The sequence below is a fragment of the Populus alba genome, chromosome 13, assembly GCF_005239225.2.
Source record: "Populus alba chromosome 13, ASM523922v2, whole genome shotgun sequence".
Taxonomy (NCBI): domain Eukaryota; kingdom Viridiplantae; phylum Streptophyta; class Magnoliopsida; order Malpighiales; family Salicaceae; genus Populus; species Populus alba.
Window position 1 is genome coordinate 15,384,727 of NC_133296.1, and position 25,671 is coordinate 15,410,397.

Consider the following 25,671-nt stretch of genomic DNA (forward strand, 5'->3'; position numbering starts at 1 on the left):
AGGTAACGTTCAAATTGATTCTAAAAAATCAAATTTCGGATTACATTTGATAACTATATATGTTTTTTCCAAGCTAACCTCTTTCCAAAAAATTTATGTAAGCATAGGTTTTTTGTTTTGGCAAGTTTTGAATTTTTCATTCGAGGATTCTAATTTCGTCGTATGATCAAGAGAAAATTAAATAAAGTACAAGACGTAGCTAGCTTTATATATTTATTGCGGATATTAGCTTATTAATTTAGTAGATAAATTCACTTATTTATTTATTTATTTTGTTACAAGCGAGACTAGAACTGCGATCTTTCAGAGAGTGGAGAATTAGCTAGCTAGATGCTAGTCAAGATAACAGTTCTTTAATGAAGTCCCTTTCTCAAGTAATTTAAAAAATGAATATTGCTTTTAATTGGTTGAGTACCTAATTTAATGGAAGTCTGTCCCCTGACGCTTTGCCTAAGCCTTCTAATAAATTGCAAAACACAAGATTATCTATGCATTCAGACATGCTATGAAGTCTTCGGAGTTACAGTGCTTCTGTGTCCATTTTCTAAATTATTATCCTATGTATATATTTTTAAGGTCTGGTTTTTTTTAAAAAATATTTTTAAAAATTTTTGAAATTTTTTATTTTTTTCATTAATTTTAAATTAATATATTTTTAGTATTTTTAAGTTATTTTGATGTGCTGATGTCAAAAATAATTTTTAAAAAAATAAAAAAAATATTATTAACATTCATTTCGAAAAGTTATTTTAAAATACACCGCAACCACATGAAAAGTTAGGCTTGGCAATGTATCGCGGTGTGGTTGGAAATATTTTTTTATTATTATTTTTAACTGTACAATGCTTTAATATTTTGAATTCTAGTTTATCATAGTTGAAGCCTGTACGATACCTTAGTATTATCCAATAGATGAATAGTCTATTTGTGTGATGCAAGATGGTTTGATGCCTGTCTTTATCTTTACCAGAGATAATATCTCCTTGAACCTTACTGTTATATATCTTGAAATTGCTGATTTTGATTGATGTTTTGATCAATAGATCATGTTGTGTTACTGGTCAGCATATTCCTCTCCTAGTTCTATGGCCTCCCCGTCACCATCAGGGCAAAGCATATCTTACAAGCAAGATAGTTTTGTCAAACATGTAGGAACCACATTGCATCAGCACCTTAATAGCTCCAATCCATGTTCTTTGCTTGAACACATGATCATTAATTGCTACCATTTATCCTCTTAGTAATTCCCATCGTGATAATTTCTTATCTGGTTCGATAGATTATACACACACACACACACACACACACACACATGATCTTGAAGGAACGAGGAACAGGAAAAAAAGATAGTCATAGATGTTAACTTCAGAAATATTACATGTACATTACAGGCTCTGTGTACATAAGCTTATAAGCAACATCTCGGCCAGCTTTCGCAAATCGGATTGCGCATCAGTTAGGAGTTAGGACCCCAGCAGCTCAAGTACATCACAGTCCTCAGTGACTCCTCTGCCTGTTTAAGCTTGTCATCTTCTCTATTTTTACCAGATTTATTGAGATCATTAAAACTGAAATTACCTGAAAAGCTTATCGTTTTCTTAGATGAAGCAGCCTCCTTGAGGTCAGTTTTAGGAGCTTTGTCTTTAACACTTTGCATCCTTTGGGAACCAGCTGGATGAAACTATTCCTTAATTGCTGATGGATCTCAAGCTCATAAATGCTTAATTTCCCTTGTGTGTGTGTGTAGGAAGTACTACTGTTTGTTTCAAGAACGTTAGAGAAGAGAGGAAGAGAGATGTAAATTCTACTCTGTAAGAGTAGAGTAGAGCAGAGCTGGAGTGGAAGCATGCATATTGTCAAGTAGCTGATCTAGTTATTGACTTGTGGGGGAACTTTGAGACTAGAGTTCAATATATATATATAGGCTTTATTTGTTATGTAATGTGGTGTGTTCAGTGTTTTACATCAATTACAATTTTAAAAATATTTAGTTAAGTAACACAATACTACAGTTTTGCAGAAGTTTATTTAAAAGTATTTTTTCTTGGAATTAATTTGATTTTTTTAAAAAAAAACTATAATTTGCATACATGCTCAATTACTTCCAATATGGACTGAAGAAAAAAAAAATAGAAATGGGTTGAAGAAATCTTTCTTCTATCCATAAATTTCATGACATTGAAAGAGTAAATGAATCTTTTCTCTTACCATTTGTTTCTCGTGATAAATCTATTTTTTTATTATGTTTCTTTGTGTCTACGATAAGTTTTTACATGTATTAACCTAGCTCTTCCAACATGAGCGGCCAGAAGGAATTATTGTTCCTTAAATATTACAGGTAACTAGAACATTAATGGAGGTCCTACGTTGTTTCTTCTCTTTTGCATGAAAAATAGATCAGATGACAAGCTAATCTAAGTTCCTGACGCGAGACTTTAGACTCATAACATCCATACATACCTTAAGGGATTCTATTACTCCATCTATCATCTTCATGATCATACCAGTCTGTCGCACTTGATTAATTTAGAATCTAAATTACTGGGTTATTGAATAAATTTGATAATTTGATGGTTTTTGTTCATCTCAGATTAATTATTTTATCAAAAACAATATTATTTAAATTTTTTTATAAAAAATTCCTTACAGTTAACCGGCTAAATCTCCCCCGGTTAAATTACAAAGTCACCAAGATTTAGCTAATTCAATGTTCAAAATAAAATTCAACTTAGATCATCTAATCAACATGCTTAACCAAGTCAAGTTTAATAACTATTCTGTCGATGTAATTTTATCAAATCAAGGCATACGTACTTGATGTGTCTCGGGTCACCACCATTACAATTTTTTTAGTGAAAGATTCTAAATCCATCCAGCATTGGAGAATCTGTCCAGCTAAAACTTCATTTTTCTGTACAGGAATAACATTTTATATGCTTGTAGCTAGCTAGATTCCTTGGAAAACATGACTCGACATAAAATTTGTTTCTTTATCCATCTTAAGATCTTTCCTTGCTATTCCAAGCTTCTTTTGGTGTATCTTTTTGTCCCTTGAACTGTAGATCACTGAAAGTTTTTTCTCTCTCTAGCTTTACAGTTAGAGAACAGTCCGTCAAGATTGTTGCTGATTATTAAAAGATATCAAGCACGTTACTTCCACTGTCATTGGAGCAGAAGGCATATAACCACGTGAATCAATGGATAGCATGGAGATGGATACATGAAAAGTCATTTGGATAAGATCGACACATAATCGTGGAGAAGCTAGCCATGGCTATAAGTTGCAACTTGCTTCCTTCCTTACATCTTGCTTTCTGTTTCAGTGAATTCTATAAATCAACCAGGTTGCTGGTTGAGTACTGGAGCACGTATTTCAGCCACTAGGTCATGAAAAAAAGTTCATAAACAAGTTTTCTGAGAATGTATATTTTCATGAATTCTTTAAATTATAGCCGTTAAAACTGGATTCGTTTTAAATTAAATTTAAAAATATTAATATGATAAATCTAATCATATCAAAAAACCCAATTGAAACCCACTCAAATCACCATCCAAGATTTATTTTAAAAAAATCCTAATAACTCATGGCCAAGACCCTTTGATGGGACGGTTCCCAAACTGGGTCTGATATTTATACTTTAAACATGACTGTAATGATTTGCTTTCAAGAAATATATATTTTTTGTGATAAAAACAAACCTTCATGTGCCCAAGTTGATTCAAAAATATCATCTAATCTAAACAAAAATGACACTACGTATATCTTGACCAAGTCAATTTTTCTTTTTCTTTTTGTAATTGTCATTTTGCCATTTAAATCGATCCCTTCTCATTTCAATTAGTTGATGAAATTATTAATTTTGCCTTAATTTCTCTGGTTATCTAAATACAAATAAAAGTGCATGCGTCAAAACAGCAAAGCAAGGGTACACTAGAAGACACTGAAAATCGCCTTCATGGAAGCTGTAACTTAAGCAATACGCATTTATTTTTGGACAAAGACCCATGGAGATGCATCTACTCAAAGAAAATGGCATCCAAGTACCTCTCAGTTTCAGCATTATATATCTGCCATTACAGTGAGAAAGGACTCCTGAGAAGAAAGGCTGTTTCTCTCTCAGACAGCGGTTCCATGTTCACGTACATCCTAAATGAGTTCGTGTGTGTTTGGCTTAGAGGTGTGGTGGCTTTTTGTCAAAGGTACAATACCTTTTAAGCACAAACCACACCTCTAAAAGCTAAAAAAACATGCTTTTTACTCAAAAAAATAAAAGTTACCTCCCATTCAAACACCCTCTTCAACCTAAGACATCAACTGAACCCGTGTGTTTGTGTATCATTTTCTTTCTCCTTTTATTCTATCAGTATGTCATGATTTTCTAAAAATCAATATGATCATAAATAAAGTTATTTAATGCTTTGATGGAAGATAATCACGTATTTAGGTCAATATTCTTGTTTTTAAGCTTAGAAAGTAGATTGTTGTTGATAAAAAAACCAAAAACCTGCAAAACATTTCCTTCTAGTAGAAACCCCCAATGATAAAGTTAGTGGCTTTTTAGTAAAAGATTACAATAAATAAGAAAATGAGCTATAAATTCCAAGAACAAGAATATTTTTTATTGTTTTATATATAATAAATACTCTAAAAATTAAAGTATAAATACTTAGAGAATAAAACTTGTGTACCCTTTATCTGGGTGGTTCAAGGAGTATTTAGAACCCTTAAACCTTGTCATGTTGCTAGAATAGAGGGATTTGAGTTATTTTCTTGTGTTAGCATTAATAAGTAATAAATATCTCTTACACCATATCAATGGGAAGTAAATACTTCTTACACAATATTAATGGCAATGAAAATATGGTAGGTCCTTGTAAGATATTTATACATTAGAAGTGTAGAGAGATGAGTGCTCATGTCATTAATATTTTATGTTAAAGTTATAAAAATAAACAAATGAAGTCTCATCGCCCAGCCTGGGAGCCTATATATAATGGTCGTCATACCCATATCCACTTGGATTTAGTACGATATAAAGCTCATGGGTAGTGGGTCTCGTATCTTATTAAACTTATGTCTACTTGGGCTCAGCGCGTAGTTGAACCTAAGGATGTTAGTCTGACAGTTTGCCACTTTTTTGTCTATTTAGGCTTAACGCGTAACAGAACCAAATGATATTGGGTTTAATAGCTCACTAGACCCAATTTATTTGGACTCAATGCATAGCTAAACTCAAGAATGTTAGGTCTAACAGTTCACTAAACTCATATCTATTTGGGCTATACACTTAACAAAACTCAGGGATATTGGGTCTGGCAACTCGCTAGACCCACAACTGTTTAGGCTCTGCGCTTAACTGTACCCAGAAATATTGGGTTTGGTAGCATTCCAGATCTATGTTTATTTAGGCTCAGTATATAGCGGAACCCAAAAACATTGGGTTTGGCAACTCGCAAAACCCACGTCTGTTTAAGTTTAATGCATATATAGCTGAACCCAAAAAAATTAGGTATGACATTTTGCTAGACCCATATATAATTGGACTCGGCACATACATAAATCTAGGGAAGTTGGATCTGACAACTCGTCAGACTTATATGTACTTGGAATTAGCGCACAGCTAAACCTATGGATATTGGGTCTAACAGCTCATTAAACTCATGTCTATTTAGACTCAACACGTAGTTGAACTCAAGAATATTAGGTCTAACAATTCACTATACTTATATTTACTTGGACTTAACGCGCAACTAAACCTAAAGATATTTGATATGATATCTTTTTAGATTCATGTTTGTTTGGACTTAGTATTCAGCTGAACCCTAAGGATATTGGGTTTGAAAACAAGTAGACTCATGCTATTTATGTTTGATATTCTGTCAAGTTTAGATATGTTGGATTATCACTCTATTTTTTTCCTTTTAAATATAAACTTAGGTTAAAAATTAATTTCAAAAATATGTTGATCTATTTTTCAGACTAATTTACACATAAGGGTTAATTTCATTTTTAAATAATTTTAAAAATATATTCTCTGCGTCGGTTTGGTGTATTCTCTAAATAATAATTTTAAATGTTAAATTTAAAAAATAAAAATAGAAAACATACATTCTTAACCATCATAAATCGATTTCTGTTAGAACAAATACTCTCCGTGGCACCAGGAAGCAGAGGGGGGCAAGGAACAGGTGAGCACCTAAGAGACAAGAAAGGCTAGAGGCCCAAATATGCTAGAGCACCCATTAGAGATAGTAAAGCCCAGTAATAATCATTTAGTTGACCCAATTTCAATTGGTAACTATGATAGCTGTTCATGGACCAAACTTGGGCCAAGTTTTTGTTACTTTTTGAATGGGTCTAGTCCAAAATACAAAAATTACTTCAGACCCACCAACACAAAAATTGGATCCATGGATAGTATGGACTAAGTGCGTGTTTGGCATTGCGGTCAAACCTGCTTTTCAAAAAATTTCAATTTTTTTTTTTTGCTAAAATTGAGTGCGGTTTGTATTTTTTGGATCGTTTTGATGTGCTGATATCAAAAATAATTTTTAAAAAATGAAAAAACATTACTGGCATGTTTTTCGATACGAAAAGTTATTTGAAAAGTAACCGCTACCACACTTCCAAACACCCTCTCAATAGTGACTGCACTGCGCCGCGGGCTGGCTGCATATTTTTCACTATAGAGAGAATGTTAGGGAAATGCAAGCAAGTGTTACTAAGAAAAAATTGAGATTCAGGTCGATGACTGATAGTGTTTAATAAGCTTGACTAGTTTAAATAATATAAATAAAAAAATATAATAAAAATAAATAAAATGACACAAAGATTGACAACTTAAAAAAATAAAAAAAAATACTTGACTCAAGCTTGGTTAACATGTAAAATCTGTGATTTGGTTATGATATTGGGATAACATAATCAAAAGCATACTAAATAAAATTAAAAATTTTAATTATCAAATAATTCAATGTTTAAGGATAAAATTAAAAAAAAAAATGAAAAAGATATGAGTCAACTAAGTTAACTACTAACCTTTATGTTGGGATAACATAAAAAAATTTGAAAATGAAAAAAAAAAAGCATGAATATCATTGTTTGATAAATTAAATATTGAATAATAAAATTAAAAAAATTAATTTAAAAAATAATGAAATTTAACTCATGTTAACTTTCAAAACCTATTATAGTCATGAGTTCGAGACTAATCTTATAAATAATAAATCATAAAAAATAACAATTTTTTTTTAAATTATTAAAATATTAAAGGATAACATTAAAAAAAATAATTCAAAAGGATTCAAAATAAATGAAATAACAATTAAAAAAATAAATAATAAATCTTTTACAACTATGATAAATACCTATTAAATTAGCTTAAATTGCCATCTCTACAGGTACTGGGAGTACAACTTGAGAAGATGATTGTTTGCAAGGAGGATGTTTGTGATAGTGATGTAATGTGTTTTTTAAAATAATTTTTTTAAAAAATATTAAAATAATTATTTTTAGATTTGTTTTTTTTTTTTTTTAAAATTAACAAACTAAAATTATTATAAAATACTAAAAACATACCAATTTAATATATTTTTTAAACCTAAAATACTTTTAAAAAGTTCTTAAAAATATAAACAAAAAATTTGTCAAACACCCCCATCCCTATCATCAGGGAAGAAAACGTCTTTTAGTATGTGTTTGGTATTGAAATTAAACATGTTTTTCATCAAAAGTCGGAAAAAAACAATTTTTTCAAATTAATTTTTTTAGTGTTTTTTAATTATTTTAATGTGCATATGTCAAAAATAAATTTTAAAAATAAAAAAATATTTTTTAATATATTTTTTAAAAAATATTATTTTAACAAATAATTTCTACTACATTTTTAAACACCCCATTAATAAAATAAAATAAAATAATATATTCAGTGGACTTCCTTCTTTCCAAGCAACCCATTGGTAAAAACCGCAAACACCCATACAACAACCCAAACAAATAATAACAGATTACGTGTCAAACTTCACTGGTTCCCTCTAAAAATCACAAAAGTCCTGTTTGTTTGTTTTTGTTTTTTGTATTTTTTTAAAGATAAGCCTCTCTTTCAATTTCTAACCTCTCACTTTCTCTCCTTTTCTCTCAATCCAAACACAGCAAAAAATAGAAAATGCAAATAATTTTTTTCTCTTCTTTCCCTATAACTTAATTTTCCCGGAAAAACACTCTCTCATTTTCTCTCTATTCAAACACGCATTTGTATCGATAAACAATGACTGCCATTACTAGCCTATCGTTCTCTGCTGTAAACCAATCTTCTAGTGAGCGAAACACTTTCGTGTCCTCTTTAGCGTCGCGTAATTTAAGTTTTGAAGGTTTTCGACTTCGGTCGGTTTTTTCGTGTCACTATGGCGGCGTTAAAGCTTCGAATTCGACTTCTCGTACGGCTATCCATTGCATGTCCACTTCCACTGGTAAAAAAAAAAAATAGTCTTTGTTGATTTTTTTTTATTGTTTTTCTGTTCTGTGTTTGGTTGCTGAGAAAGTGGGAGAAATAGAAATAAAAGTTGTAGAAAGTTAGTGTAGTTAGGAGGTTAAGCTTTTAATATTCAATTGTTTGATTATAGATTCATTTTTTTACTTTCACGAGGAACTAGCGGGCTTTATTTATTTATTTTTATGAATTGTTTCAGTGAAAATTTCTGTTTAATAGTTGAAAAGAACTAATTTTGTGATTGATTCAGTAACAAAATGAAGTAAATATATTTTAGTATTTTTTTTGAACTATTAATGCTTCACTTAGTGGGTATTGGAAACTTAGACTTGAAATTTATATGTATGTTCTTAATGCTTAATTGTAGTTTCTGAGAATCTGTGGTCAAAGATTTTGTTTTTCCTTGTCATTATTGTGTTTATGGTTTTAATTCTGCAATTTTTAGGTTTGTTGATGTAGCATATGATAGTGTGTGGATTTATTGGTAATGGTTTGTTTGGTTTATTGGGTTTCCAGATGTGCCACCAACGGTATCCGAGACAAAGTCCAATTTCTTAAAGGCGTACAAGAGACCGATCCCGAGTATCTATAATACTGTTTTGCAGGAGTTGATAGTACAACAACATTTGATGAGGTATAAGAAGACTTACCTTTATGATCCCGTGTTTGGTCTTGGTCTTGTTACTGTGTATGATCAACTCATGGAAGGGTATCCGAGTGACGAGGATCGAGAGGCCATTTTTCAGGCTTACATTAAGGCATTGAAGGAGGACCCAGAGCAATACAGGCTTGTTTTCTGAGTTTTTCTTTGGTTTTGTTGCTGGAAGTCTTTTTGTTCATTTCAATTCCCCAATTTAAGTTTAGTTTTCAAACAAGAATTAGTGTAAATAATGATTGTTAATGCTTTATGAGAGTATCTCTTTTATCAAGCTTATTGCATCTGAATGATAATTTTTTATATTTGAAACTATTGCATGAGAAATAAGAAAACATTTGTTATTGTTGATTATTGGCATTTGTTTTCTGAAGACCACAAATCACTTTAAAATTCTGTTTATTTAGATGGAGAGACGTAAATAATTGCTGGATGTTTGCAAGAATTAGGCTTAGGTGGTTCTCATGGATGGTTTCAAAGAAACATGAGAAAAAAAAATCTTATTCTATGCATAATTTACAACTATTTTTCTCAAGAATTTTTTTTATCAACATTGTTACCTTTATATATAGATCATTTGAGTTTTTTTAACCAATTGAAATGAAAAGAAATACAGGCAACACATAAAGATAGATAAATGACAAACGTAGCAGAAACTGAAACGTTTGAAAAGCTTAGCCAGATCATTTGAAAAATTGGAGATGCCTGGTGCTTTTAAGATGTTCATATATTGGTGGTCAATTTTTTTCTCTTTTATTCCTTTGTTACTCTGTATAACAGGAAACTGAAAGAATATAATTGTTACATCATATAGATCATTAATAGTTTCATTGAACAGAGTCTAAAAATTACCTGACTCGAATCACCATTTGGGTTGAATTGTTCTGTATGTTTTGGTCTGCAGAATTGATGCTAAAAGGCTGGAAGAATGGGCCCGGGCTCAGACTCATAGTTCATTGGTTGACTTTTCATCTAAGGAAGGAGAAATTGAGGGGATATTAAAGGGCATTGCAGAAAGAGCTGCAAGTGGAAATTTCAGCTACAGCCGTTTCTTTGCTGTTGGGTTATTTCGTCTTCTTGAGCTGTCAAATGCAAGTGAACCAACAGTACTAGAAAAGGTTGGTTGTTACATTCCTTCTCTATTGCAATCTATGTAATATAGTGCTCTACTATTCTATTTAAATTTTTAGTTTTCTAGTGATTTTCATTGTTTTGGATGTTTTTAGTTCATCAAATCCATAAATTCTTCAGTTCCCAAAATTTGCTTCAATTTATAGTTGCATGTGTATAAATTTAGCCCATTTTACCCTCAAATCCGAGATCCAAATTTCCAGTATAGTATCTAGTTGTGTCAAGAAGTTTGGAGAATATGGATTTATATGAGACCTTCTTGCAGATTGTGAAGATATTATGTGATACATTTTTAAAATTGTGTATTTGGGACCTTTTATGACTTTAAATCCTTTCAGCTTCTGCCTGACAAAATGAATACAAAGCAAAAAAAAAAAAAAAAAAGAAGCTTCAGGAACTGAAAGTTCTAATAGTGAATATATCCAAGTAATAAATTCATTGGCATCCTAAGGTTAATTTTTCCTTCCATGAGCTCAAGAGCTTCATATGCTTTCTTATTGCATATATTTGAAAACCATGACTTCTTACTTGAGAAAGTGTTGTTTTCAATTGGAGATTCAGTTCCTTGAACAAGATATGATGCATGTAGTATTTCAATTAACAGAGATTTCGGACTTGAATTTTCCAATTTTAATTTCAAGTGGTTGGATTTCTGATTTGGCTAACTTCAACTCCTTAATGCACTTTGTTATGAAATAAAGATTTTTGCTTGATAGTTTGACATTTACCTTTTAATTCCCATGCAACAGCTTTGTTCAGCACTAAACATCAATAAAAGAAGTGTGGATCGGGACCTTGATGTATATCGAGGCCTTCTTTCTAAATTGGTTCAAGCGAAAGAGTTACTGAAGGAGTATGTAGATAGGTAAAGATCTACATCCTTTCTACATACAATTTCTTTTACATAAAAATGATGGTATGTGATATTATTTTATTCCACTGGTGATTATTACAAAATCCAGAAACAAAAACATAATTGTGCAGCAGCCTGGACTGCATCTCTTAGCTGCAAGTATGCACCCTCTTAAAATGGGAGTATCTGAAAATAGCACGCACAGAAATTCTTGTGAGTCGGAAACTGTAATCTGGAGAAAATTTGTATTCATCAAACTTAAACAGTAAATGTTTAATCAAAGTACATTGTTATATAATACGAACAATCTAGTTGTGAACTTGCTATGATATCTATGTTGAGCCATGTAAATTGTTCATCAAATGCCCATAACGTCTAAAACTGATTCCTCCAAGATATGTTCTAGCATTCTACTTCTTTTGTTTGTCCCATCTTGCATGTGGTTCTGTTTTCTAAGATGCTTTTGGCTTTCAGGGAAAAGAAGAAACAAGAAGAACGTGCAGAATCACAGAAGGCTAATGAGATTGTAGCAAAATGTTTGGGAGATCCCCAAGTTGTAGGACAGTAGTTCAGTCAACACAGCATTGCTCACCACACAGATCAAATTATACGAAAGCTTCAACATTATCACTCCTTTATTTTAAGGTACACTTGAAAGACTTCTCTGTTTCAGCAAACCATATGTCAGCTTGTGGATTTACAATATGATGATCAGGATACATTCCCTCTTTGTTCCACATGTTTATATATTTCTTTCCTTTATTTCAAACAATTTTCTTTCTTATTTCTGTACCACAAATGTATCCTGTTGTTAAACACCCAGTTGCAAATATATCTTTGTGCTCATCACTATTAAACTTCCTTTTTGCGTTAACCGTGTTTGACCACGAATCTAATCAATAAACTTGATGAGCAATGTCATACAAACAAATCATAGAAAATTTTCATTTAAACTGGTGATAAGCACATAATTGTGCTAATACTACATAAATGAAATATTAATTATTCAACTGGTGATAAGCACATGCTACAGAAACAAAAAACATAATTGGGCATCAGCCTGAACTGCATCTGTTAGCTGCAAGTATGCATCCTCTTAAAATGGGAGTAGCTGAAAATAACATGTACTGAACCTGTGAATCATTTTCAAAATTTGATTTGCTACAGGAGAATGAACTTTTACTATTGTTAATTGTTGAAATACATTTTGGTAACTAAAATTATAGTTACAATTACAAATTTTTACATACAATTGGAACCCAAATCCCCCCTAGGGAATTGACCCTGATTAGGAGAGTAAGCAAATGAAAACAGAAAGATATTTTAGGATAATATTTAGCGAGCAGATGGGACAAAGCTGTCTTAGTGAGAAAGTGGGACAGAAGTAAGGTCATGTCACCATGAACCAAATATAATTGTACTTGAGATATTGATTGAAAGTATCAGCTTCCCTAAATTTTCTCCACTCCACAAGGTACAGGGACTTCCACATTACTATATTTGTCCTTTGTGTCAATTATGATGGCTTAATCAAAGTCAATTGGTAGGAGTTGCTTCTGGGGCTCTTAATGATCATGATGTAGGTATGTTGGGAAATTAACGCAGAGTATTTACTTTATTATAATGGAAAATTTTACTGATACAAATAGGATATAATGCAATGATTTCATAAATCACTATAGTAAGTGATAGTCCAGTGAATCTTTTGCATAAGCAATAAAGATGAACTCTTGACCAGTGTTCATTGTTTCATAAATCATTATATATATTTTTTATTTGGAGGTAAAGTGATCATATTGGGGAGTAAATTATAAATTAGTTCCTCTAGTTTCTAGAAATGAATTAATTAGTCTTTTTTTGTTTCGAAAACTATTTTTTTAGTTCTTTGACCAGGGGTGACCAAGCTTTATTTTATTTTAAAAAAAGACCACCCCCCCCCCCCCCAATCAATCTTATGAACTTATCTGGTTGGATTCTCTAACCAAACATAATAATAGAGATTGGAATAAAAGAGAATAGAAAAATCAACCTTAGAGAGTGAAGAATCTGGGTTTTGAGGGCCAGAGAAGCTGCCAATCTCCAACTTTCTTTTCGTCTTCTCCAACTTATTCTCCATCATCATTACTGCGCATACACTTCTTGCATCACCACTGAAAACCACAAAATCTTCAAAATCAACCACAATTTGCTCAAACAAACAGGACCCAAATCAAACTCAATGTGAAAAGGAAGCTCAATTGCTGGAAGACATTCCATGAACCCTTCAACCGGAATTTTTATATGAAGAGAAGCGACAGCTGCTGCCATGTGAATTCCAATCACAATTGACCCCAATTCATTTTTGGTTTTCGTATTTTGATTTTACTTGATGGAACAATAACCAAGATGCAACCAAGAGGGGAAAAAAAACTAAATAAAACGCTGTGAGGACGATTATGGTGTTACAGTATAAATCTTTAAAAATAAAATGAAGTCCGATGGTTGTAAAATAATAAAAATAAACCGCATTTTGTATGAAATAAGCTTAAAGGTTAAGGGTAGATTTAAGAAATTTCAAAACTTTTAGGACTAAAATGAAAAACTTGACGACGTTTGGAGTAACCAATAACCATAACACCTGCAAAGACCTGTTTCATCAACAGTAATTTTTGGCAAGGTACCAGCCAGTCCTAAAACAAAATTGCAAGAGCTTTAAACCACCAGTTTTATTATCAATTGGTAAATGGATAAATTTACAATCAATTTCAGTAACAATATGGATGAAAAATGATAAAAAATGAAACTCCAAAACCATTAGAGAATCAACCCCATAAAACATGTAAGCAAATCACAGAGAAAAAAAAAAATATTTAAAGGTTTAACTGAGATGAGAAATGTCAACTTCATCTGGGATCCTGAATGTATCAGCTGCGCCAAATTTCCTATACTCTTCGGCTAGTACCGCGTCCTCCTCGTCACTGTCTTTGTCTGCATCATGACAGGATGGCGATGAAGGATCGTTGACACTTTTAGACCTGCAATCATCGGTGGCAAGCATGTTGACTTGGCCAAGATGAGAGATTTCTACCACCACTTTATTATCATCATCGGATGGTAGCGGTTGATTCCAGGGTTCCCCGTCGATTCTCATGAATGTGTGGTCAGCGCCACCTTTGTGAAACTCGAAGCGGATTCTGTGTGCCTAGTGCCAAAACCAAAAGAATGTCGAGTTTAGAAGATTAATCTACAGATTATGTAATGCCATTTTTACGAGACATTTTGATTTCTTGTATGAACCTAGAAATGACAGCACGCATTTCCATCTTAGGTCACTGATTGATTCCTTTATATCCATGAATAAGTAATTGATCTTGGTTTCCTCTTCGTAAATGAATTTCTGATATCCATAAAGAAAGCGCCATTTAAAATCAGGGAAGAATTTCAGTTAACAGTTTTATTTTTTCACCTGTGCAAGACGAGTTCCATGTCCATTGGGAGCAAGCAAAACAAGCCCATGCCAAGCGTCTCTAAAACCAACAACCTCGATAAGTCCATCATCAACAAAAGGTGGAGTCAAGCCTCTCTGAAACGAATATAAGAGGCCAATTCATCAGATTTTCCTCAGTAAAATAAACGTTCATGAGATTAAATTATTTAGTTTCCGTCAAAACTAAAATTTAAAGTAGATAAGCAAGTGAACAGATAAAACTGACGTCACGTCGTTTGTTGCTATTTGGTGTCCCCCATGGATTTAGTCCACCAGAAAAGCTGGGCAAGTTAAGGCATACAATTGACCTAATGCTGTTCGTAGAAAAAACAGAGGAGGGCATGTCAATATACAAAACATTTTATAGTTTTTTATTAAGAAAGTGTTTTCTAAGCAATATTTAGTTTCAGTGGAAACTTAGAAGCGTTTAACATTTCTTCAAAGTTAGCAGTCATGGAAAAGTGATGCACGATCCATAAAACTGAAGCACATAACCATTGAGTTACCTGTTAGGTACATGAAGCTTTTCCCATTGACCAGACTTCTTCATGATCTTCACTGAAGCAAGGTGCGCTATGTTCCTGTAATGAAGAATCATCGCTATTACATAATTTGCTGAGGCATGCAGCATTTATCATAACATGATTCGCTATAGGATTAGCCAGCGAGCCTCGAAACTCTCAGACAATGAAATATATTTGTCTTATTTATAGCTCTATCTCTTCTCAAAGGGATACCAGTTGAAATCCCAATATACAGCGCAGACAGTAACATTGCATGCATCCAGGTAACAGTTAACACAACAGAATTTATGCCCCTCTCTCTCTCTCGCTCTCTCTGTTTTGCTTTTTATACACTAACCTTGTAGAAGGGTGACAAAGAGAAGCTAAAAACCATCCTTGTGTACAACCAAGCTTTGCATAAGTACTCTGTTTCAAAAGGGAGAAAATAAACAATAATTCAGAAAGCAGTATTTCACTTTGAGTTGACCATTTATTATGTACAAAAGTAGGGATAAGTTATCAAACGAACAGTATTACATTCTTTAGCAGACCAATTATTGTCCTACCAACCAGAGTCCTAATGGTAGACTCCGGAGAAGCCCCGTCTTTTGGTGAAGAATAAAATTTTGATCAAAATTTTATATCCTTTCTTCAACAGTTAAGTATAATTGAACCATCGTGATATTTAATTCAATTTATTAAAATGCACTTGGAATATAGAAGACATTGCAGTACCTGATTAATCAACTGATTTTTGAATTTTTCAGGATGCAACTTCCGCTCAGAATGAAATGCATATGACACTTGGGCATCCATGCCTGTGAACAACAGAATACAAGTCGTGGTTATGTCAGAAAAACGTTTTGGGGTAAAATGTAAAATTTCTGAAATCCAAGTGTTCATGGCATGCTTCAAGAAAGAAGATTTTGAACTTTAAAAAGTTAAATTGACATTCCTTGTTATTTAAAACATATTTACAGTGTGGCATTTTGTAATGGAAGTTAGAAGATACAACAAAACAAAATAAATCCTCTCTATATAATTCACATTTACATCTTAATGCTTATAATCACATGCATATAGGGTAGATATTAAAAAATTATAATCTGATATTAAATATTGAACATCTCCACTATCTCAGATGTTTTCAATGAATCCATGATTACATAAAAGAAACAAGAACTCAGAGATTCTAAACCTCAAGAACAAACTCTATAAATAAGACACGGAGTTTATCTTGCAGTTCAAAAATACTAATAAATTGCACTATACTTCAGGCATCATGATAGATGTCGCGGGGCATGTGCGGCGTTGAGTATTAAGTTATTAAAAAACCCATGGTCTGTGAGAGTCCGGATAATTGTGCAAGGAAAAACGCATCACTTTCAGTATACCCTACCTGAGATAAATTACATTATTGTTTAGTTATTTTTCCAAGTCAAGTTTCTATTCATTATTCTCGTCTAAAATTTAAGGTAGATCTCTCTTTGTGAGGAAGTCTCTACCTTATTTGGTTAAAATCATAACCGTTTTAAAGTCTAAATTTTAGCATCGTATTTATTTTACTCTTTGTATCTTTAATATCTAATAGCATACTTTATAATGTAATTTTATACCCTCAAATATTAAAGTTTGCATATAAATCTTAACACTTTAAATATAAAGTGAACAAAATGATTAGTGAAAGATTTTTTATATTTTAATCAAATCCTAATGGATAATCATAAACTGATTATGATATTAATTTTACATTTTAAAACATGAGAGATGTAATTTTTCTTATGAAAATATGTTTGGAAAAAATTTAGGATTCGGCAACATGCACGAAATTTTTTTTGATTTTTTAAGAGGAAATTAATTTATTTATTTTTCTAATTTTTTTAGAAATTTTTTAGAGAAAACCGAGTATTTTAATACTAGATCTGTATTTTACAATGTAAATATACAATCTAAAATTATGCAAATGGTTGGAAAAACATGTGAGTGATTCACAAATATTTTTAAAATGTCCTTTGAAAAATTTGAAATTTTTTCTCTTTTTTTTAATATTATTATATTATTATTAAATATATTGAGTTGAGCGCGGCTCAACCATTTAAGCTGAACCTAGCCAAGTCAGCTTGGGCTGACTGCATGTTTGTGCTAAACCCGACCCAACCATGTGGATTGGGCTGAAACTGCTCCAATCCAAACCTTTTCAACAGTTGCAGGACATGAATTAATTAATTCACGTCCTGCATGCAAAACTAGGGTGGCAGGGGGAGGCAGACTGACACAGGAGAGATGGGAGCTACTTGGCGTGGAGATGGTTGGTGATCATACTGGGAGGTTCGGTGTGATGTTGGTGATGGCGGTGGAGAAAGTGGGAGAAAGCTAGCCGGGAGAGAAAAGGGGGATGACTGGTTTTTTTAGACTCTAACTTCTGATTTATTTCTCCTCGTGAATGGAATTCACATTTATTTATAAGAGGTAGACAGGGACACTTGTCTCTTTTTATAAAAAAACTTGACCTTTGTTTCAGCTGAAAGAGATATCAACTCTTGGCTCAAATGACCATCATAAACTGTTAAATTTAACATGGTTATAAACTGTTAAAATTAACAATTAAAGGTTGCTTGAGTTGGTTTTTTTGGAATGTCGCCACAACCACTGTAGTGTTAATAGACTAGAAAAAACCATACCAGGTATGGTCAAGTGTTAGGCTATTATTTTTGTGCAAGTTTTGTCAAATTTAATGAAAAGATAAAGAATTAAATATACTTGAAAAGTTACCTCCTAAGCAGTCTTTTCAGGTAAAAAAAAAGAAAAAAAATGAATAATAGACAAAATGACAAGTCATCTGGTCTATCTGTTTTTTTTCATTGTTTGATCAAAACGCACCGTTCCATGTAAATGAAACAATATCTTTTCAACTTTTAGGGTTTTAATTCAAGCATTTTGCTAAAGTTCAATTTGGTCCTTCATCTCTTTTTTTTTTTTTCAATTGTAGCCCTAATTGACCATAAACTTTAAATTTTATGCAATTTTATTCCTGAAAAACTTCAACTTTGGCCCCGAATTTCATTGCCTTTTTTATTGTAGTCATTGATTCCAAATTTATGCAAATTAATCTTCAATTGACCATTAAACTTTTGACTTTGTTTAATTTCACCTCTGATTTCAATCAATTGGATCCTTAAAGTTCAACATTTTTTTTCAAAATGATCTTTGGCTGTTAATTTCTTCAATTTAACCCCTAAATGACCCTAAAACTTTGATTTTCTTGTGATTTACCTCTAATTGGAATCAATTGACTTTGTAAAAATTAAATTTGATCCTCTAAAATTCTAATTTTCTAAATTAAGCTCAAGTTAGACTTTTGAACTTAATTTTTCACCAATTAAGCCTCTAATAAAATTAATTTGACTCATTTAAAGTATAATTAAGTCCTTACACCTTATTAAATCTTTTAATTAGACCCAAATTAATTCTTAAACATAATTAAACTTTAATTTGGTCAATAATTAAATTAAATTAAATTGACCTATTAAAAATCTAATTATATCCCTGGGCTTTATTTTTATGCAAATTCATTCAATAATAATTTAATTTGACCTTGAATATATATTATCTCTTTAATCTTGGGTTCAACAAGGTACAATTAGGTTCTCAATTCCATAAAAAATTCCAACTTGATTTTCCTACTTTTGCTAAAATACTAGTTTTCTTGCTATTATTATTTTTTTAAAAAAGGAAAAGGAGTAAAATTTTAGGAAATAACCTAAAAATGAATTATGACAACAGGTATATCTTCTTTTAAGGTTTCAATTGGCCAATAAGAAAAATAAAAAGAATTATGCTTGGTCCAGGATAGAAGTCTTACCCATACTAAAGTAGTTCCAGAATCCCCCACGAAATGTGATATAACCTTCCTGTGAAGCAACCAAAACATTTTTGTAAGACATGCATGATGCAATTTATATTCAAAGAAGTAGATATGTTAAAGTGGAGAACAGAACGATTCTAAGGTTTGTCCTCATTTTTCTTCACTAGAGATAGTACTCTCTTAGAAGTCAACGAATTTTGTTTTTCTCACTTGTAGAAAAATTGTACAAAAAAAATTAATGATAATAAATAAAACACGTTCTCAGCAGGAATCTTCCGATTTTATCAAAGGTTTTGCACTAAAGCTAAAGCAGAAAAAAGGCCACAGCATTTGGTTATTTATGATGCAGGCAAATATACACTATTGAGCTTTAATTGGGTCTGGTTTAAATGGTACCGAAGAAATCCAATTGTCAGTCTACCGTAAATGCAATTTCATATGCAATATCCTTCTTCAAAGGAACTACCTTTGGTATCAGAGCAGGCACTTGATAGATATCAAAGACTCCACCGGCACCAAGAAAACAAGTGAGGTTCTTTGAAAAAGTACATGTTATTTCCAGGCTCAAACGTAATATCGAAGAATTTTAATTTGAAACAGTAGAACAGTAGTGTTGGGGTTCAAATAGACAATTACTACTGGATTTTGCACGGACATCAAATGCAGTTTCCTGATTATAAGCAAAATGATGACCAAGAAATGTTTTAGACAGTTCTTAAGAGCACTTTTCCACACACAAAAAAAAAGTTCTTAAGGGCAATGTAGACTGCACTACCATGTTGAGCTCATCTGTTGGAGAAACGCGGTGAACTGCATGCAGAGAATGTGGTAGTTCAAGAGGTGCAATGGGATCGCAGGAACCTTCTTTAGGAGCTCTCATCCTCATGAGAATATGCCAGCTGAATTTCAAACAAGAACATAAAAATGAAGCAAGCAATGACGAACCAAAATATAAATCAATCAGACAGCAAACTTGTGCCACAGAAAGAGATTTTCAAGAAATTAAATCCTAAGCGAATTATCCCCACAAGAACATTAATCCGAGTCATGTAACCAGACAAAGCTACTACTATGCATGAACATACAAACACAAAGATAGTTATGCTAACTAACTTGTCTATTTTCATTTCCTTGGCATTCTTTACTTTCTTCATAAAAGCCATCACAGCCTGAACATCCGTTCCTGGATTCTTCTTTCCCTGCAAATACACTTCATATTACACTCCAGTTCTTCCAGATTGCTAATTCTAACATTACATCACTCAAACTACCATCAATTTCAGAAATCTCGAAACATTCAAATTACATCCTCCATTTCAAATTCATCGACATCATTTCTTACCCAACCAAACGCGAACGGAAGATTGTTTCCGGTCCCCAGTGGCATAGTAGCAATCGGCAGCGGATGCGATAATTTAAGATCGCAAACAACACTAAGAAGCCATCCAGCTGTTCCATCTCCACCAGCAACCTAACATTAATCCAAACAAAAACATTTCAACACACATAAATATAAAAATAAAACAATTAATCCCAACAAAAACATTTCAACACTCATAAATTTAAAAATAAAAAAAATAAAACAATCAATCCAAACAAAAATATTCCAAAACACATAAAAAAAATAAAACAAACACAATTACATTCACATTCACCTTCACACTCAGGAATCCAAACACCACCTAAAAAACTAAAATTAAAAACAAAATAAAAAACTTACAATAATTCGCAATTTCTCTTGAATTTTAGCAGCAAATTCATCATTAGATTTCAATTTCTCCAAATTCAAATAAATCCTCCGCAGCACCACATCCGGCGCTTCCTTCCCCAAATCAAAAACCTAAAATGTCCATTAAAAACATAAAAAAATTACCGATTTGTCATCAGAGAAGAGAAACTAAAAAAAAAAAAAAAAAGCCTCACCTGATTTTCATTAAGAAGGGCAGAATAAGTCTTAAAAAGATCTGCACCAAGCTGACCACCACTTTTGGAATTGATAAAAACCAGAACCGGACACTGAGGCAGCTGAGGTGGAGGAGTGGAATTGGATTTCGAATCAGGAACCAAAATGTAATTAGGAATATAAAATTCCTTAAGGAAATCCGAATCTGAAACCGAATCCGTCGTCAATGTACCCTCCATCTAGCCGGAAAAAAAAAAAGAAACGAAATTTGATTGAAAGAGGAATTCGATTCTGAGAATTTTGATTTAGTTGGAGAGAAAGAGAATTCAATTCTCTTATTATAGCAATAAAGAGGGGCATCAGTTGACTCGGTTTGTTTGTTTACAGAGAGGAATCCGCGTTTGTGAATGTGAATCACGCTCGCTGTTATTTTGTTTTCGCGCTAAGAAGGTGATGTTGTCAGATTTCACTTGGGGTGGGGTCCATGCTGATGTGTTGTCCTACTTGGCATTTACGGCGGTTAGGTTCAAGAATCCAATGATGTCGTGACGTGGATTTTTTTCCTTTTCTTTTCTTAAGAATATATCCCGCAATTTTTTCTCTCGACTGAATTTAAGTGTATATGTTATTTGTTATTATTTGCTATAGTGGAGAATGAATGAAACAAAAAGGAATAAGAAGATGTTGATGGTGATAATAAGACCATAAAAGGAGGTGTTGAGATGTGGTTGGAGCTTATGTCCCATTGTAGAATCATAATTCAATCCTTCTAGAAATCAATACTATTGTCTCGACAGAAATGATATATCTCTATTATGAATTTAATAATTTTGGTTTGATTTATCAAAAAATCTAATATTTTTTTCTAAAATTATTTTTAAATTTTAAATCCAATAAATAATAAAAAAAAAGTAAACTTCCTTAGCCAATAAACCTATCCTTAAAGATAAAAAAAAAAACAAAAATATATTTAGTAAAAAAAAAAAAGACAAATACATAAATAATTTTAAATTGAATATTTATAAAATATCCTCTCTATTTTTACTATCTTCGTCTCAATCGTTGCAAAAAAATAATCAAAACCTATAAATTTAAAGCTATTAATTTAGTATGAGTTTGATATTGTAGTGTATAATACATTTTACAAATGTATATTAAAATGATTCAATTTTGATATCTATATCAATCATAAAAAAATACTAAAACAATCAATTCAGATAAAATATACTCTTAAAATGTAAAATAAATAAATATAATTCACTCCTAAACATCCCAAATCTCAATGCAATATTGCATGAATACCATATAATAAGTTCTATTTTGTTTTTTTTTTTTTTTTAACATGGATTGGATCAAGCCCAACTATTATAATGTTAAATAATTTTTAGAGGCTTAATATGTAGCTTCTCGTATAATCTATTTGGGATTGTGATAATGATAGTAGTTTAAAATATTTTTTGTTTAAAAATATATTAAAATAATATATATATTTTTTTAATTTTTTAGATCATCACATCGACAACAATCTAAATATATTAAAAAGATTAAAATTAAAAAAATTACGGTTTTAACCACTATCCTAAACAAGCACATAATCCACCATCAGAACTTAGGCACATGGGAAGGAAAAAACTTCTCATCTACTTGCCAAACATTGACGCAACAATGTCAAATATATATAACCCAGTATTGCTCCATCAACAACAATGACTAATTATCTCTATCGTCAATGTGTTTCGTCCATACTATATCGATCGTCTCCCTTCTATTCAAGGATTACACAACTATCCTAGCATATTACACCCGTGTATCCATCTTCTAGATTTCAAAAATAACCAGTTAGTCAGAGATGGTATTGATTTATTAGCAGGTTTTTATGCTTCATAGTTTATTTAAGCCTTTCATCAATACATACATGCAACGCAAAGCAACCAGGAGAAGCTAAATTACCAGATGAATCTGCCGAGATTAAGGTAGAGAGAGAGAGAGAGAGAGGGCGTACCTTGTATGCTGTGAAACATGAAGTTCTTCGTTTACTCCGTTCATGGTGCTTGTCTCCAGAAATAGTATCTACTTTGCTGATCTTGGATGGAAAAGAGTTGCCCATAGCAAAGGTGGCTAACAAATATAAAATCTTGGTATAGACAGAAGATGCTTTGCTTGGAAAGAAGATGCTTTGCTTGGAGAGAGAGACGTGGTGTGGGTTTAAGAGAGACAATGAAGATTCTATCCAATTCATAAAAGGCGATTTAATTTTCTATATATGAATGTCAAGAACTAATTTAATCATTTAAAGACCAACAAGGTTTCAAGGAGAAAGAAATAAAAGCAAAACCCTCCTTGTAAAGTTGCTTGTAATTTTCAGCCGTCTACAATTCCCGCGTCTGAGCAGGAAAATTCAAAGCAATCGAAATCCGTTCTTGCACGGCGAATTTTCTCATTAATCAAGAATAACAAATTTTACTTGTGTTTTCTATGTGGAAAAAACAATCCCTTTTATTTTGTACGCAAAGAAAGATCTGGAAGATTGCTCAGCTGATTAGGATGGTTTGGACCAAAGAATGAAAAATAACAATTTTTGCCGCCGCGGACTGTGGGCAGACGTGGTCAAGCATGGGAGAATAGACAAAAATGATTTTCTCTAGTTAGATTATAACTGTTCATCATACATTGTTGATTATGAAAACAAACTAAATAGGAAGCTGATGCTGTGTCGTGGGTCAGGTAAGATTTCTCTTCATATAAAAAAAGAATATTTAGGCAATGATAATATTTCAAAGAGTAAGAAGAATATGATAGTCGGGTAATTAATTTAAATAGATTTAATAAATTTAGTTAATTTTATAATATGATTATAAGAAAAAATCAACGACAATAAAATTAATAATTTTTTTTTTAGTAAATCGAACATCGAATGACAAACTAAAAAACCAATTTTAAAAAGGGCTAAAAAACCCAACTCAAGTCAATATGCCAAATTTATGGTGTGATCGTAAAACTGAGATAATCTCGTACAATATAAAAATTGAATAAAAAAATAAATGTCGACTCCCAAGCAAACTAAATGATGAAAAGTAAAATTAAAAAAAAACATTAATTAAGAAAAAACTCAAGTCAACTCGTGTTAACTCGACTAGCTAGCTCGTGACTTGAGATATGAGATTATGATAACTTTATAAAAAGAAATGTGAAAAAAAAAATAAAAAAACTCAAGGTCCAATAATTGAAGGATAAAATTGAAAAAAAAATTAATTTTTTTTAATTATTTTTTCAAATAATACCAAAGTCAAATCGAGCTAATATTCAAAATTCGTGACTCAGAGTATGAGACTAGAATTATCCTATAAAAGACAAATAAAAAAATCACGAAGAAACACTCTCAAGCATCCAAATATCAAGAGATAATATTGAAAAAAAATCAATAAAAAAATTAAATAATAATAATAATAATAATAATAATAATAATAAAATAAATTTGATATAAAAATTAAATGAAATAAGTCAAGGATAAAATCAAAGAAATAAAATGAATTAATAAAAATATAAAAATAAAAGTAATCATAATCTTTTTGGTAATAATAGTGTTCCATCATTCATTTCATCGATATTTTTTAATTTTCTAATAATGATGCGTGATTGTGTATATAATATGTATGGTTTTTTTTTAATCATTTATTTGGTTGTTGAACCTGGGTTTTTCATCTATTGTTTTATAGCGACTTTTATATGGATGAGAAACTCTCATCATGGCGTGCATACTATTTTGGATAATCAATTTCATGATTTTGATTTATTTTATAATGATATTTAACTTAATATGATCACAAAAACACTTAATATGTGTTGATTATACAAACTAAACATCAGTTTTGGATTTTCATCTAAAATCTTTGTTAAAATTATAGCTGTAATACTCAATTCGAAGAGTGATTTGAAAAAGAACTTGGTTTACGTACGGAGTTGACCTTCAAGTCCCAGGTTAATGTTTTTTTTTATTCAAAAAATAGTGTTTTTTTTTTTTTTCTTGTCGTATTGATATAGACGCGTCAATATCTAGGAAAGACAAGCGCAAGGCAATTGCCGAAATAACTAGGAGGTAGGGGCGGCTCCAAACGAGCTCTACAATCTGCCATGAAAATGAATTAAGGGCTCCATTTCATTATCACCTCCTTCCTCTTTCATTTCTATGGAAACCCAATTAACGCAAAGAAAATCGAGAAAGGTTAGAGGCAGTGACTGTTGATTTTCATTAGCTCAACCGTTTTTCAAGTCTTATATAAATTTATATTATTTTACATTTAATTTTTATCAAATAAATAAAAATAATAAAATTCAAATTTATAACTACTTCATTATCAAAATTATAATATCAATCATATCAAAATACTATTTTAATTCAATAACTCAAAATATTAAATAAAATTTAATATATAATTTATAATATTTTTTATTGGATATTACCTGATTATTCTTAGCATTTGCAGTCTATTATATTGATTTTCAATTCCTTCTTAGAATTTTTTAACTTAGGGCTAGCATGTAAAAATAAATAAATTAGAACATGACACGCCAACCCCAGGGAGGTGGGAACTCTAGCTTACGTGGCTGCCAACTAGAAAGGTTGCACGAGGTCTAATTGAAGTTGTCAGCTCTGACCCGGTTGGGTCTTTAATTGTGACGTGTCAGCCTAGATTTATCTTAAAATAAGTTGTTTCGATTTTTTATTAAAAGAGATATTAAACAATATTTTTTTTAATAAACATTAAAAAAGATTCTTGAAGTTGACTTTGAAAAATAAACTGTATC

At 31.5% G+C, this 25,671-nt stretch overlaps 2 protein-coding genes across 4 annotated transcripts; one reads left to right on the top strand and one right to left on the bottom strand.

The window, feature by feature from the left end:
* Nucleotides 1–8,088: 8,088 nt before the first annotated feature.
* On the top strand, nucleotides 8,089–16,110 carry LOC118028136 (protein THYLAKOID FORMATION1, chloroplastic). 3 transcript variants are annotated; one of them, XR_012167643.1, is made up of 6 exons: nucleotides 8,089–8,469; nucleotides 9,006–9,276; nucleotides 10,049–10,262; nucleotides 11,025–11,140; nucleotides 11,603–11,773; nucleotides 15,865–16,110. XR_012167643.1 is itself a non-coding variant. In XM_035031667.2 (5 exons), exons 1-5 carry the CDS (start codon nucleotides 8,268–8,270, stop codon nucleotides 11,694–11,696), a joined length of 744 nt encoding a protein of 247 aa, XP_034887558.1. In that variant the 5' UTR covers nucleotides 8,089–8,267; the 3' UTR covers nucleotides 11,697–11,989. The 3 variants fall into 3 exon arrangements, 2 of the variants coding, with proteins under 2 accessions (XP_034887558.1, XP_034887557.1); XM_035031667.2 differs by lacking the exon at nucleotides 15,865–16,110 and having other exon boundaries at nucleotides 9,006–9,123; nucleotides 11,603–11,989; XM_035031666.2 differs by lacking the exon at nucleotides 15,865–16,110 and having other exon boundaries at nucleotides 8,090–8,469; nucleotides 11,603–11,989.
* LOC118028134 (diacylglycerol kinase 5) lies at nucleotides 13,814–21,299 on the bottom strand. Its single transcript, XM_035031665.2, has 12 exons — nucleotides 20,886–21,299; nucleotides 20,683–20,802; nucleotides 20,305–20,433; nucleotides 20,076–20,161; nucleotides 19,738–19,861; nucleotides 18,960–19,008; nucleotides 15,833–15,915; nucleotides 15,456–15,523; nucleotides 15,101–15,175; nucleotides 14,821–14,908; nucleotides 14,574–14,690; nucleotides 13,814–14,309 (listed from the first exon to the last, which is right to left on the bottom strand). Exons 1-12 carry the CDS (start codon nucleotides 21,102–21,104, stop codon nucleotides 13,986–13,988), a joined length of 1,482 nt encoding a protein of 493 aa, XP_034887556.1. The 5' UTR covers nucleotides 21,105–21,299; the 3' UTR covers nucleotides 13,814–13,985.
* Nucleotides 21,300–25,671: the final 4,372 nt, after the last annotated feature.